The sequence below is a fragment of the Leuciscus leuciscus genome (genome assembly GCF_965113295.1).
Source record: "Leuciscus leuciscus genome assembly, chromosome: 8".
Classification (NCBI taxonomy): Eukaryota; Metazoa; Chordata; class Actinopteri; order Cypriniformes; family Leuciscidae; genus Leuciscus; species Leuciscus leuciscus.
Genome location: NC_138732.1, coordinates 23,734,933 through 23,748,036, shown reverse-complemented (window position 1 = coordinate 23,748,036; position 13,104 = coordinate 23,734,933). Strand labels below are relative to the sequence as shown.

Genomic DNA, 13,104 nt, shown 5'->3' with positions numbered 1-13,104 from the left:
CCAAAATGTTCCTTTCTTCAGTTGAACACAAAAGAAGATATTTTGAAGAATGTTGGTAACCAGACATTTGACGGTAGCCATTGACTTCCATAGTATTTTTTTCCTACTATGGAAGTCAATGGCTGCTGTCAACTGTCTGGTTACCAACATTCTTCAAAATATCTTCTTTTGTGTTCAACAGAAGATATAAACTCATTTTGTAACAACTTGAAGGTGAGTAAATGATGACAAAATGTTGAATTTTTGGGTGAACAATCCCTTTAAGGGGACACTTTTGCTATGGAGAAACCTTTAGATAATTTGTTTTAAATAGGGAATGTTGTTGAAAGAATAAATGTGACCCTGGATCACAGAACCAGTCATAAGTCGCACGGGTATATTTGTGGCAATAGCCAATAATACATTGTATGGGTAAAAATTATCAATTTTTCTTTTATGCCAAAAATCATTACGATATTAAGTAAAGATCATGTTCCATGAAGATATTTTGTAAATTTCCTACCGTAAATATATAAAACATTTATTTTTGTGAGTGAATGCAGCACAATCGCCAACATAAATGGACAACTTTAAAGGAGATTTTCTCATTGTTTTGATTTTGTTGCACCCTCAGATTCCAGATTTTCAATAGTTGTATCTCAACCAAATATTGTTCTATCATAACAAATCATACATCAATGGAAAGATTATTTATTCAGCTTTCAGATGATGTATAAATCTCAATTTAAAAAAATTGACCCATGTGACTGGTTTTGTCATTCAGGGTCACAAATGAGAATAAAGAGACAACATATATGAAAAGAATTCTAGTTACAATACTTCTGTCACAATATGATTTTTGAAGGATCATTTGACACTAAAGACTGTAGTAATGGCTGCTGTAAATTCAGCTTTGCAACCACAGGAATATATAACATTAAAGAGTAGAAAACAGTTATTTTAATTTGTAATAATATTTCACAATAGATCAAATAAATGCCTTGGTGAGCATAAGAGACTTCTTTCAAAAACATTAAAAAAAAAATATTATTCCAAACTTTTGACTAGTAGTATATAATATATAATATAACTTATTGTGTGTTCCGAGATCATGTGCTTCAACATGAGCTATGTGCATTTAAACTCTTTTCACACCTCATGTCAAGTGAATTGACATATTTGGTTGTATATAATGTATATAGCTCATGTGTAAGCACAGTTTATGACCTCTAAACACACTGACAAATCCCTGGGCGAGTATGTCATTTGATAAGCGGTGATTTTCTCCAATTTAGAACTGTATGAACAATGCTGTGTTTGAATAGCACACGGTACCTTTAGATCTAAACATTGTGTGATTATTTGGCACATATGGGCTGGCATTTACCTGCAGGCACATGCAGTGAGATTAAGAGTGACTCATGCACTCATCATATGGCCGGTCAATACAAGTGTTCCATCTCGTAAAACCTGAGAGCCTGATTAGTGCACTCTTTCATGATTCACCACAGAAGTAAACACATATACTGACATAGAAAATTATATAGCCTCATATTGCTCATAAAATGATAGTAGGATGCACTTTTGCACAGGAATTTCTCCCATAAAACTATTCAGCTTTAAAATGTGCTTTGCTGGAATGCAGGCTATATATCAGACTGATGCCACTGTGGTTTGAGAAATGTACAGTATTTATAAGGTTAACATTTTATTTTGATGGTCCACTTTAGACATTCTACTAACTAACTATAACTTTGCAACTATGTAAACTACCAGTCATTAGAGACTGTCTGCTTAATATCTGCTAACACTTTATTTTGATGGTCCACTTTAGACATTCTACTGACTACAAGAAACTTTGCAACATGTCAACTTATTCTACTAACCCTAACTAACATTCTACTAATACTCTAATAAGAGTTATTTTAGTTGCAAAGTTAATTATAGTTAGTAGAATGCCTGAAGTGGACAATCATGACTCTAAAGTACAAATACAAGATCGCCTTCTTGTGGCCACAGGCAGTAATGATAACAACAAAAGAAGGCATGTAGCAAAGTAAGCAAACTCATAATGTAATAACAAAGCATAATGTAATAACGAAGCATGATGTAATAGGCATTACATTATTAATGTAATAAGATGTTTATAATGTAATCATTTTTGTCAAAATGTAATAAAATCTTGCGCTCATATTGCAATAACGATTTTCCAATGCAATAACGATTTTTCACATTATGTAATAGGTTATTGAGAAATATATTACATTATGAACACACTGTGGCAACTTATAATGTAATCAGTTCATATGGTAATGACAGCACATAATGTATAAGTAAAACAATGTTCACAATAAATAATTGTATTTCAATGTAATAAATAGATTATAGTAAAATAAGTTAATATACTAAAAGTAGGATAATTAAGCTGCATTGTGAACACAACAGTTTCATTAAATATTTTGTGATTATGACAACCCAGACATACATTTTAAGATTTTTGCACTCAATTATAAAGTTTCTGCTTTGAATTATTGTAATACATTTTTAATAATTTTTTAGATCATTTAAATGGTTGTCATAAAAACTTGTATATATTTTACAAAAATTTCAAATGCATTAATAATTTTAGCTATTGTCACGTACTGCTGGTCAGTAAAAACGACGAAGAAGATTAACTACTTAAGAAATCTTTATGTTGCATCCAAAAATACTCAGGAGAGTACAGGAACGTAGATCAAACACACGTTTCATAACGTCACATTACCGCAAGAAAGAACTGGGGAGATAAGAGCTTGAATACATGAGATAATTATTAACAGAAATGAGAACATAGAACTATTTAGAAACCATGGGAACAAACTAGTGGGCACAGGGAAATATCAAATTAAAAACACAATGAAACTAAATGGAACCAAAGCATAATCATGACAGCTATATGATTCTTTATGATGCTTTACATTTTTCTAGATAAAAAAATCAATAAAAAATAATGAACTAAAGACATTATTCGGTTATGTAATGCAAAACCAGAGTGACACATTTAATAGAACAAAAAAAGTAGAAACATTGGATTCACTAATTGCATAAAGTGTTCACACCCCTGAACTAATAGCCTACTTAATCGAGGCACCCTTTGGTTTTATTACAACACTCAGTTTGAGTCTATCAGCTTGGTACATCTCGACTCGGGAATACTTCCCAGAGAATGAACCTCATTGGTTCTCACACATCAAGCGAACATGCTTGAGCTTCCATTTACCACAACTGATGCGTGAGTTGACGAATGTTTATATGTGAATAAAAGCCTAAATTCAATCTGTTAATCATATAAACTAAAGTGATAGTGGCTCTTTAGACCATTTGGACTAGCCTAAACTGCTCAATTCGTATGGATTAGTTTTATTTATATTTTTGTGAACTCTTTGAAGTTTCAAAGTGGTAGTTGTGTAGCTGTCAATGGAGGGACAGAAAGATTTCAGATTTCATTAAAAAGGTCTTCATTTGTGTTCCAAAGATGAACGAAAGTCTTATGGTTTAGAACGACACAAGGGTTTGTTATTAATGACAGAAATGTTTGGGTAAACTATGTAAAATACTATTAACTATTGTAAATATAATATAATTATGCATTGTGCAGGCCTAACTCAAAATAATTGCATTAAATAAATTATAAACTCACCAAAAGTACGGCCTTGTTGAGCTCATAGCGGGTGAAAAGGGTAGGTGCTTTCAGGATGAAGATTACTTTACATAATGTTTTCATAAATATCTGTCAGTGTTGACAAAAATGTTTGCATGGCAATTTTTATACGTCAAAAGCTGTAAGTACCATAAATGCACTTGTGTAAAAATGTCCTTTTCTTTGAAAGTTACAATAAGTTGCTGTCGTTTTGTTTAAATCTCTGCTAATCATGTTTGCTAACGGACTGTGTTATTCCTCCTGCCTTTAGAGGTCGCCGTAACACTCTATTTCGCAGGGTGAAATGCGGAAAGAATCATCATGGCAAAACATTTAAATACCACAACACACTCGACACACACTGATAGTTCCTCAAGTGAAGCTTTCATTGGTCTTCAACGCACTATATATTGTTTTTCTATCAGGTGCCTTTAAGTTACGTCGTGTTACCTGTTTCCGGGAATGGTCGCTTGTGGGTTTTGTAAAGCTCTCTTGTTAAACAAAATCCAAAGTTAACTTATACTTCGTGGTTTTGACTTTATACCGTGCAAAATGAAAAGCTCCGTTTCCGTGTTTATCGTTCTTTTCGCTGCAAACGGTTTGTTGCTGGAAGCCTCGAGCCACTTGCACAGCAGGAAAATATCATCTAGATTAACCACGGTAAGATTGTGAAATATTGTAATCAGGACCACACTATGATGACTGTATAATTTCTGTTTTCATTCATTTGTCATGTGCTCATTTTTTATTATTGAACAGGTGTGGGGGTTTTCTTGGCAAAACTGTGGTAAACAAGATCCTGCACAATTGAAGAGTCTCCATATATCTCCAGATCCCATTCCCATTCCAGGACAGTTAACAGCAGATGCATCAGGCACAACATCGGTAGAGCTGGCATCTCCTCTCTCGGTAACGTTATGCTAAGGACATATGATTATAGAAAGACTAAATCCATTTTGATATTTATCTTGAGACCCAGAATTGCATGTTTGCAGTGAATATCTCTAAATGTATCTCTTAATTAATATCTCATAATGTAGACTGTAGAGATTTTCTGTAGGATTTTCAGAAATGCCAGAACAACTTCCTCTAATTGGTTAAAAAAGGTAACATCATGACATTTGTTGGTGGAAAGAGGAACTGAACTCTACATAGTACATACATTGTTTTGTGATTGACATTATTATATATTTTTTTTAAACATTACATGTAGGCTATTAAAGAAAATGTCCCTATGACACTTATTACACTGCCTATTATTACATATTTTAAATACAAGTTGACCCAAAATCTTGTTAATATAAAAATTAGATTTTTTTTAAATTATTTTATTTTTAAGGTTAGGTTTTCACAAAATACTGTGACAAATCAGGAATCAATACATTTTATAAAATCACTTTGTAATATTATTTATAATCAATCAATACATTTTACTACATTACATTTTTAAATCACTTTGTAATATTATTTATAACATATTTAAGTAAATATGAATTACATGTTTTGATTAAAGGGCTATTTAAATTATCATAAACTAATTTGTTAAAGGTAGTGTGCATAGGAAAAAACTATAAATATCTTTTTCCTGCATTTTTTTTATAATACCTGCGTTACAGATGACTTGCTGAAGTTACATGAAGGCTAAACATGTACATCTTTGCTTCATTTTCATAATTCCTGATTTCTTAAAAGATGTTGGTGAGATTGTCATGTTTATTATGCTCCAAATACTACAAAGTCGTTAAAAAATACAAAAAACGAGGTGTAGAAGGCTCTATCTTTACCCTGCACCATGAACCTCTGAATTCAGTTCAGAGTTTCCTGGCCATTCTTGTGACCTAGTTTATGCCCTAATGGACTGCTAGTGAAATACATTTTTATGTCTGGAACCTCTGTTGGGTGTCTTGTGACTATCACAAGAGGCTGTAAACCTCCATGATAGTTTATGTCTTCATAAGGCATCGTTTTAAAGGGCTAGTTCACCCAAAAATGAAAATTCTGTCATTAATTACTTCCCTTCATGTCGTCCCAAACCTAAGACATTTGTTCATCTTCGGAACACAAATAAAGATCATTTTGATGAAATCTGAGCGCTTTCTGTCCCACCATTGACAGCCTACGCAACTACCACTTTCAGAAAGGTAGTAAGGTTTAACCTCGATTTTATGACGTGAACATGAGTGTGCTTTGTTTGTGAAAAAAAAAAAGAACATAATTTGCCACTTTATTTACAAAATATTTATCTCCGACACATTCACAAGAGCAACACGATGCATGCGTGTTGATGCGAGAGCAAACATTGTTGCGTGAACCCACGTGGAGATTAATATTTTGCCCAAACAAAGCGCTCGCATGACTTCATAAAATTGAGGTTAAACCACTGGAGTCACATGGGTTACTTTTATGATGTCTTTACTGCCTTTATGGGGCTTTAAAGTGGTAGTTGTGTCTACAGACTGTCAATGGAGGGTAAGAAAACACCCAGATTTCATTAAAAAAATCTTAATTTGTTTTCCGAAGTTGAAAAAGTCTTGCAACATGAGGGGGAGTAATTAATGAACTATCCCATTAATAACTCCGTTTACTCTGTTTCAGGTGAATGTGACGTTGGAAAAAGAAGTAGCTGGTTTGTGGGTGAAAATACCATGTCTGGATGAAATAGGAAGTTGTCATTATCCTAATATCTGTGACCTGCTCAATCAGCTCATCCCCCCAGGACAGGACTGTCCCGAGCCTCTGCATACATATGGCCTGCCCTGCCACTGCCCATTCAAAGCTGTGAGAGTCTCCTGATTCTCAAGATTTTATTGAACATGCAAGAACACAAAAGTTCATCATGCATTTTTTAGAGGCATAACATTGTTCATATCTTTGTCTTTTTTTTCCCAGGGTGATTATTCTTTGCCGACGTCAGATATCGACATACCAGAAGTTGAACTGCCTGGCTGGCTGACTAATGGCAATTACAAAGTACAGGGTGTTTTAGGAAGCTCTGAGAAGGAACTGGGATGCCTCAAAATCAGCTTCTCGTTGCATTCCTCAATGTAACTTTTACTGATTATTTACTGTCCTATAACACTGGTTTTAGGTAAAAAGAGAGAACTTTTCCTGATTAAAGGTAGTATGTGATTCATCTATAATAGAACTTTTACCTAAGTTTCACTTTAATAACTTTTTAGAATGTGAGCACATTTGTTTTTTACTAATTAGAAGTCTCATTCAATTATTTTTTAAATGATTGGTAGAAACTGTAAATGTCTCTACATCAGATTGTTTCACAAATCACTGGACAAAGTTTGACAGCTGAGACTCATGAGTACTGGAAATCTTTAGATCATAAACTGCACAGGTTTTATTTTATTGCTGTAATTAACATGAACGTTTTAACAACTGATTGTATTCTATCATGATTTTTGCTGTTGTTCTTTTGGTTCTAGTTCAGTGTCAAATCAAAGCTGAACCAGTTTTGTTTAAAAGGGAAATATCTTTTCCTTTTTTTCTTTCTTTTTTTCTTAATAAACATTCAAACAAGTTTTTAGTAGTTGTTTTACATTTTCTCATTGAGTTTGTAATGCTTTACATTTTAACTTTTTTGAAATACTTTAAACTTTAGTTTTTTGTTGTCTGCACATCATTTTTCATAAACAGCCCAGCAGCACCATGTTTTCAGCTGAACATGTTTGTTAAAGAGTCAGTGTGTTAGAGTGGAAGGTGTATAGGTTTTTTTACTGTCATGGTTGTAGTTATAATCTTTATTGTTGAGGTTTTTTAAAGGGCTGTCATGGTGTGAATCAGCCTGTAGATGTCGCTGTATAATTGGGTTTTTTTTTTTTTTTGTAAACGCATACATCAATCGCACACACTCACTTGACACACTTTAAATGTGTCAGTGATAATCACGTGAATGTGCAGTGTTTCAGAGTATCATATCTTTTACTTGTAGGAAATACCTCTTAGATAATTAACCAAAAATTCAAGGTGAGACTAAACCGTTCAAAATGAGAAGCTGCATTTCCGTGTTTATCGCGCTAATCGTTTCCAACAGTTTTTTGCTGGAAGTCTCGAGCCAATGGCATAGCAGGAAAAGCTTTGTATTTAAGAAGGTAAGAACCTGAGATTGAAATCAGACCATATTTGATACTACTTTAGTTGTCTTTGTATTGTCATGTGCTACTTTGTGTTACTGATCAGTTTAAGAAATTTTCCTGGGACAACTGTGGAAAGCCAGATGACCCCATATATGTGAAGACGCTACATGTGTATCCAAACCCAATTCCTTCACCAGGATATGTATTAGCATCTGCATCGGCCAACATATCAATAATTTTGCACTCTGCTTTGCCTGTAAGTTGAAATATTGTCGTATGACGTCTGATCTATAGGCTTCTTATAGCCAACTGTGATTTTGTACCATTCACTGTTGTTTTACTATTGATAGCCTACTATTTTTTTTTTCGTTTTTCTTTTTATAAAATATAAATAATATTTTATATAATTTCCATCAATATTTAAGTTTTTTTTAAATGTTTTATTTTTAGTTAAATATAATGGTACCATAAACCTCTGAATTGAGTTAGTACCCCATCCATTCCCATTATTAATAAACTCTTGGTGTCACAAATGTTTTTATGTCTGAGACTTTTGTACTTTACGACTTTCATTTAGACGGTAAACCTGTATGACCACATTTCAGCAGCTGAACACTATGCCTGCCTTGTATCTTCATAAGATCATTTGGATGATGTCATTTTATTTGTTTCAGGCGAACTTGACACTGGAAAGAGAGGTTGCTGGTGCATGGGTAAAAGTACCTTGTGTTGATGACCTAGGAAGTTGTTATTACCCTGATGCCTGTGAACGGTTGGCCCAGCTCTTTAGGGCACTCACGGGACTCTGTATTGACTGCCCGTTCAAAGCTGTGAGTGTTGACTGATTCACTGAACATCTAGTTTTCACATGCAGCAAACTTTTATGTACTGTTTTTAAAGTTAACATGTCTCTCTGTTTTAGGGTGACTACGTTTGGCCATCGTCTGGTATCTACATCCCAAATTTTTTACTCTCTGACAGACTGACTAATTTCAGATTGCAGATAATTTTAGGAAACACTGAAAAAGAACTGGGATGCCTTAAAGTCAACTTCTCAGTGGCATCAGGACTACATGACCAACACAATGAAATGTAGTAATTGCTGTCCTACAGCACTCTGCTCGGGTCCTGGCTTTTGGGAAAGTGACAAAAGAGACTAATGTTCAAGGTAGTTAAGTTAATCTACAATACTTACAGTAAATTAAGTTGACAAAAAATGTACAATCTTCAGTCATCAAGAACATACACTTTAACGAGCAATCTACATCTCATGAACTTGTTTTAATTGATGACTGCTGTAAACATTTTCAGATCTATTTACTGTAAATGTAAGAATTGATGCCAACTCGCATCACAAACGGCTCTTACAGTTGCTGCTATGTGTCACGAGTAAGCGACTGAGTAATAATAATAATAATTCATTACATTTATATAGCGCTTTTCTCAGCACTCAAAGCGCTTAACATAGAAGGGAGAATCTCCTCAACCACCACCAATGTGCAGCATCCACTTGGATGATGCGATGGCAGCCATATTGCGCCAGAACGCCCACCACACACCAGCTTACTGGTGGAGAGGAGACAGTGATGAAGCCAATCAGTATATGAGGATGATTAGGAGGCCATGATGGACAGAGGCCACTGGGCAAATTTGGCCAGGATGCCGGGGTTACACCCCTACTCTTTCGAAAGACATCCTGGGATTTTTAATGACCACAGAGAGTCAGGACCTCGGTTTTACGTCTCATCCGAAGGACGAGTAGACTGTGTAGAGCGAAAACGAGCATCTCACTTTTAATAAACCCACCCAACTTATTTGCTCTGGGGGTGCATCTTTTGACATGATGCACCACAACTGTATTGGCTGTATTATAAACTGGCGCATTTGTCTATTTGAACTGTGTGTGTCATGGTGTATGGTATTATTTTCGCTTTTATGCATTCAGGATTCGTTGGATCCTTGAAGATCTAAATGCAGCGATTTTTGGCTTGCACTCCTGTACCCGAAGCTGAATGTCTTTTCCCACGTAATGCCAATGAAGGGAGTTTGACATTTGTCATTGTCATTTGGCACTTAAAGGGATAGTTCACCCAAAAATGTAAATAAGCCCATGATTTACTCACCCTCAAATCATCCTAGGTGTACATGACATTCTTCTTTCAGACGAATACAATCAGAGTTATGTAAAAAAAAATAAAAAAAAATGTCCTGGCTCTTCCCAGCTTTATAATGCCAGTGAATGGCTGTTTCTGTTTTGAAGTCCATAAAAGTGCATCTATCCATCATAAAAGTGCATCTATCCATCATAAAAGTGCTCCACATGACTCTGTGGGGTTAATAATGTCCTTCTGAAGCGATGCGTTTGTGTAAGAAAAATATCCATATTTAAAACTTTACGAACTGTAACCACTAACTTCCGCTAACTGTCATATGCACGTTCACGAGAGACTGGCGATCCAGCGTATGACGTGTATGGTGATGAACGCGGGAGGGCAAACTAAACACCGGTCACGAATCAGAAGTCTAAAACGAGGGTGCCCTCTTTGATTATCTCGAAATCCTCTGACAGAGTTCAAACAATTCAATTTTTCACATGGATGTCCTTCGATGTCAACGAACTTGGTTCTCGCGAGAACTAGCATATTTTTACTCGAACGTCCTACGTCATATGCTCGATCGCCAGTCTCTCGTGAACGCACATACGACAGTTACAGAAGTTAGAGATTACAGTTTGTAAAGTTTTAAATATGGATATTTTTCTTCGCTTCAGAAGGCCTTTATAACCCCCCCCCCCCATTACATTTTTTGGTGAACTATCTCTTTAAATGAGCAGCACTTGGCTAAACACCCTCTGGCTCCACCCACCACAGTAGGCACGCCCCCAGACTCTCGCCATAGGTTGACCTGGAAAGAGATTGACAAATCTGATCGACCCACTCTCAGTGTTTTGATGGTGTCTGTGAGGATCAATGGTTACAGGTTTGGGGAAAATAAACCCATGAATGGCATTCTAATAGTGGTAAACAAACAATAAACTTGGTTAAGAGAATATATTTTAACATAATCTTACATAATTTATCTTTAAAAATGTTTTGTTTTTTATATAATTGTTGTTCTTAATAAACATTCAAATCAGTAACCGTTGTAATTAGTTGTATTATATCTTTTTTTCTTTTTAAGTCTGATAAGCTTCCCCCTGCGCTGTAGCTCTCAAATCTCATTTGCACAGTCATGTTAGTGATGCAAAATACCATTCTCACATGTGCAACCAAAAGTTTAAATATAACTCTAATGAGATCTGAAAGCTGCAGTGGTACTTTTTTATATATCCTTTTTTAGCTCTGGTTCCTGTATGCTTCTGTTTTATGGAGCAGAGTGCACAGTCAGTCATGCATATTAAGATTGGAATACATTGCGTGATTTTTCAAATCTGTTTTTAAAACCCTATGTAGGCATCATTCACTTGATGACTTTCAAATGGAAACAGAGAAAAACGACTGAGAATCACACACTACCAGACTTTCAAGTTGGTCTGGATGCAAAAAACTCAAGAAAAATGTACTTCATTGCTAGGAAATGTATGACAGGTATCAAGATATCCTTTGACTGCTAAAAATCCAGAGTCTGTGCCCATCATACACTCAGACTGACTCCGACTTAAAGGGATAGTTCACCTAAAAATGAAAATTCTGTTATTTTTTCACCATCAAGTTGTTCCAAACCTGTATGAATTTCTTTCTTCAGCTGTCTGATATATTTTAAGCTGATTAAACAACATTGTGTTAATTTGTCGTGTCTCCTAGCAATGAGGCGCATGTTTCTGTTTGAGTTGTGTTCAGAACAACTTGAACGTCTGGCAGTGTGAGATCATCAGTCGTTTAGTGCAAGATGGCCAGTTTTTCTCTGTAACCATTTATACGAAGTCGGCAAGTATGCAGGATGCCTAGTGTTTTAAAATCTGTTTCATTAGTCGTGTAGTGTTTTCCAGTTTTTTGTTTTTCTTTTGGTAACTAGTATTGAGCAAACTGCAAATCGGGGCTAATGTTGTGTTGTGTATTCCAGCCTTTAGGAATGGCAATGAAAAGCAAAACACAATTTGACATTTCATAATGCTGATATATACATGTCTCACCAGGATATGTCCTTACGGTCAAAAATCGCCCAGGTTTGTTCTCCTCCTGTAAACATTGTTTGCATTCCTGATTTTCCAGCCTGTCTTTCAAGAGCCCTCAATCCAGATGTCCAGGTGGAATACCAACCAAAGCGGATTTCCACTGTGAGCAAGACTAGCCATGTTCTTCACTTTTAATGATCACTTAACCCAGATGTACCATCACTTGTAAAAAAAAATAAAAAAATCCTGACATGTGAAATGTTAAGATTATTAAATTGCACTCTATACAAATGTATCTATGAAATTCAGAACTCTCAGAAGTATGTGATCAGCATAGTGTGTTGTTTTAAGGTTTTTAATTAAACCTAACTTAATAGTTCTCTCAGATGCTTAGCTCTCAGTAGGACTTCTGAGTTTTATCTCGCCCTCTGAAAACACTGAGGTTTTCCGAGGCCTTGAGGCTTACACCATGCCTGGGGTCGGAGGGGGAGCAACGGAAAGAATGTTATCTCCTGGCTGACTGAGAGGCTGCGTCTGTTTGGGTTTTTTTTTTTTTTTTTTTTAGAGCTTTGTGGCACAAAGCACGTTCATAAAGCTTTGTGGCACATGCTCCTGGCTGGCACGCTACCATGCAGAAAAACAACATTAAAAAACTAACTATGAACTTAATGCTCTGAAATATTCAACAACTTGTTTTAAGGTAATCCGCTTTGTCACAAAATACACACAAAAAAAATATTATTAATCAAACATGGTTTCAAAACAATTCAGATTTCATGCCAAGTGTGAGAGGTGTGTCATGATGAATGTAAAGGAAATAGGCTTGATTTATGGTTCTCCCTTAAAACCCTGACCTCATATGTGTGATAAGCCTGTTAACTTTGGCAAATCCTATGTTAAATCCAAACATACTGTTTGATGCAATTGCTGTGTTTTTGTTCCTGTGTAGATAACTACCAGACGACTCGCTTTATTACTGTCACCACCAAGCTGCCGAGACCCTGCAGCTGCCTGTCAATGGAAAGTTTGTCACTTCTCAGCAACAACTGCTCTATCGTTTTTATGACAGATTAGAGACCTTCCTATAAATAGACAGAGTTTCGACAAAAAGGAAAGTCTCAAATTACCCAGATGATCCAAAGTCGACGTATCGTATTAGAGCTTAATATATACCAAACAAGAGGCCAAAAATAGATGCATCTCTGACACTTTACTGTATACACCATATATAGAGCAGTGAATGT

At 35.4% G+C, this 13,104-nt stretch overlaps 2 protein-coding genes across 2 annotated transcripts; both read left to right on the top strand.

The window, feature by feature from the left end:
• Positions 1-3,986: 3,986 nt before the first annotated feature.
• LOC309504261 (ganglioside GM2 activator-like) lies at positions 3,987-7,190 on the top strand. The gene is made up of 4 exons (XM_082177309.1): positions 3,987-4,318; positions 4,418-4,567; positions 6,254-6,436; positions 6,548-7,190. The coding sequence occupies exons 1-4, from the start codon at positions 4,211-4,213 to the stop codon at positions 6,704-6,706; spliced, it is 600 nt and encodes a 199-aa protein (XP_082033435.1). The 5' UTR covers positions 3,987-4,210; the 3' UTR covers positions 6,707-7,190.
• A 167-nt stretch (positions 7,191-7,357) lies between these two features.
• Positions 7,358-9,643, top strand: LOC309504270 (ganglioside GM2 activator-like). Its single transcript, XM_082177321.1, has 4 exons — positions 7,358-7,761; positions 7,850-8,002; positions 8,421-8,576; positions 8,669-9,643. Exons 1-4 carry the CDS (start codon positions 7,657-7,659, stop codon positions 8,840-8,842), a joined length of 588 nt encoding a protein of 195 aa, XP_082033447.1. The 5' UTR covers positions 7,358-7,656; the 3' UTR covers positions 8,843-9,643.
• Positions 9,644-13,104: the final 3,461 nt, after the last annotated feature.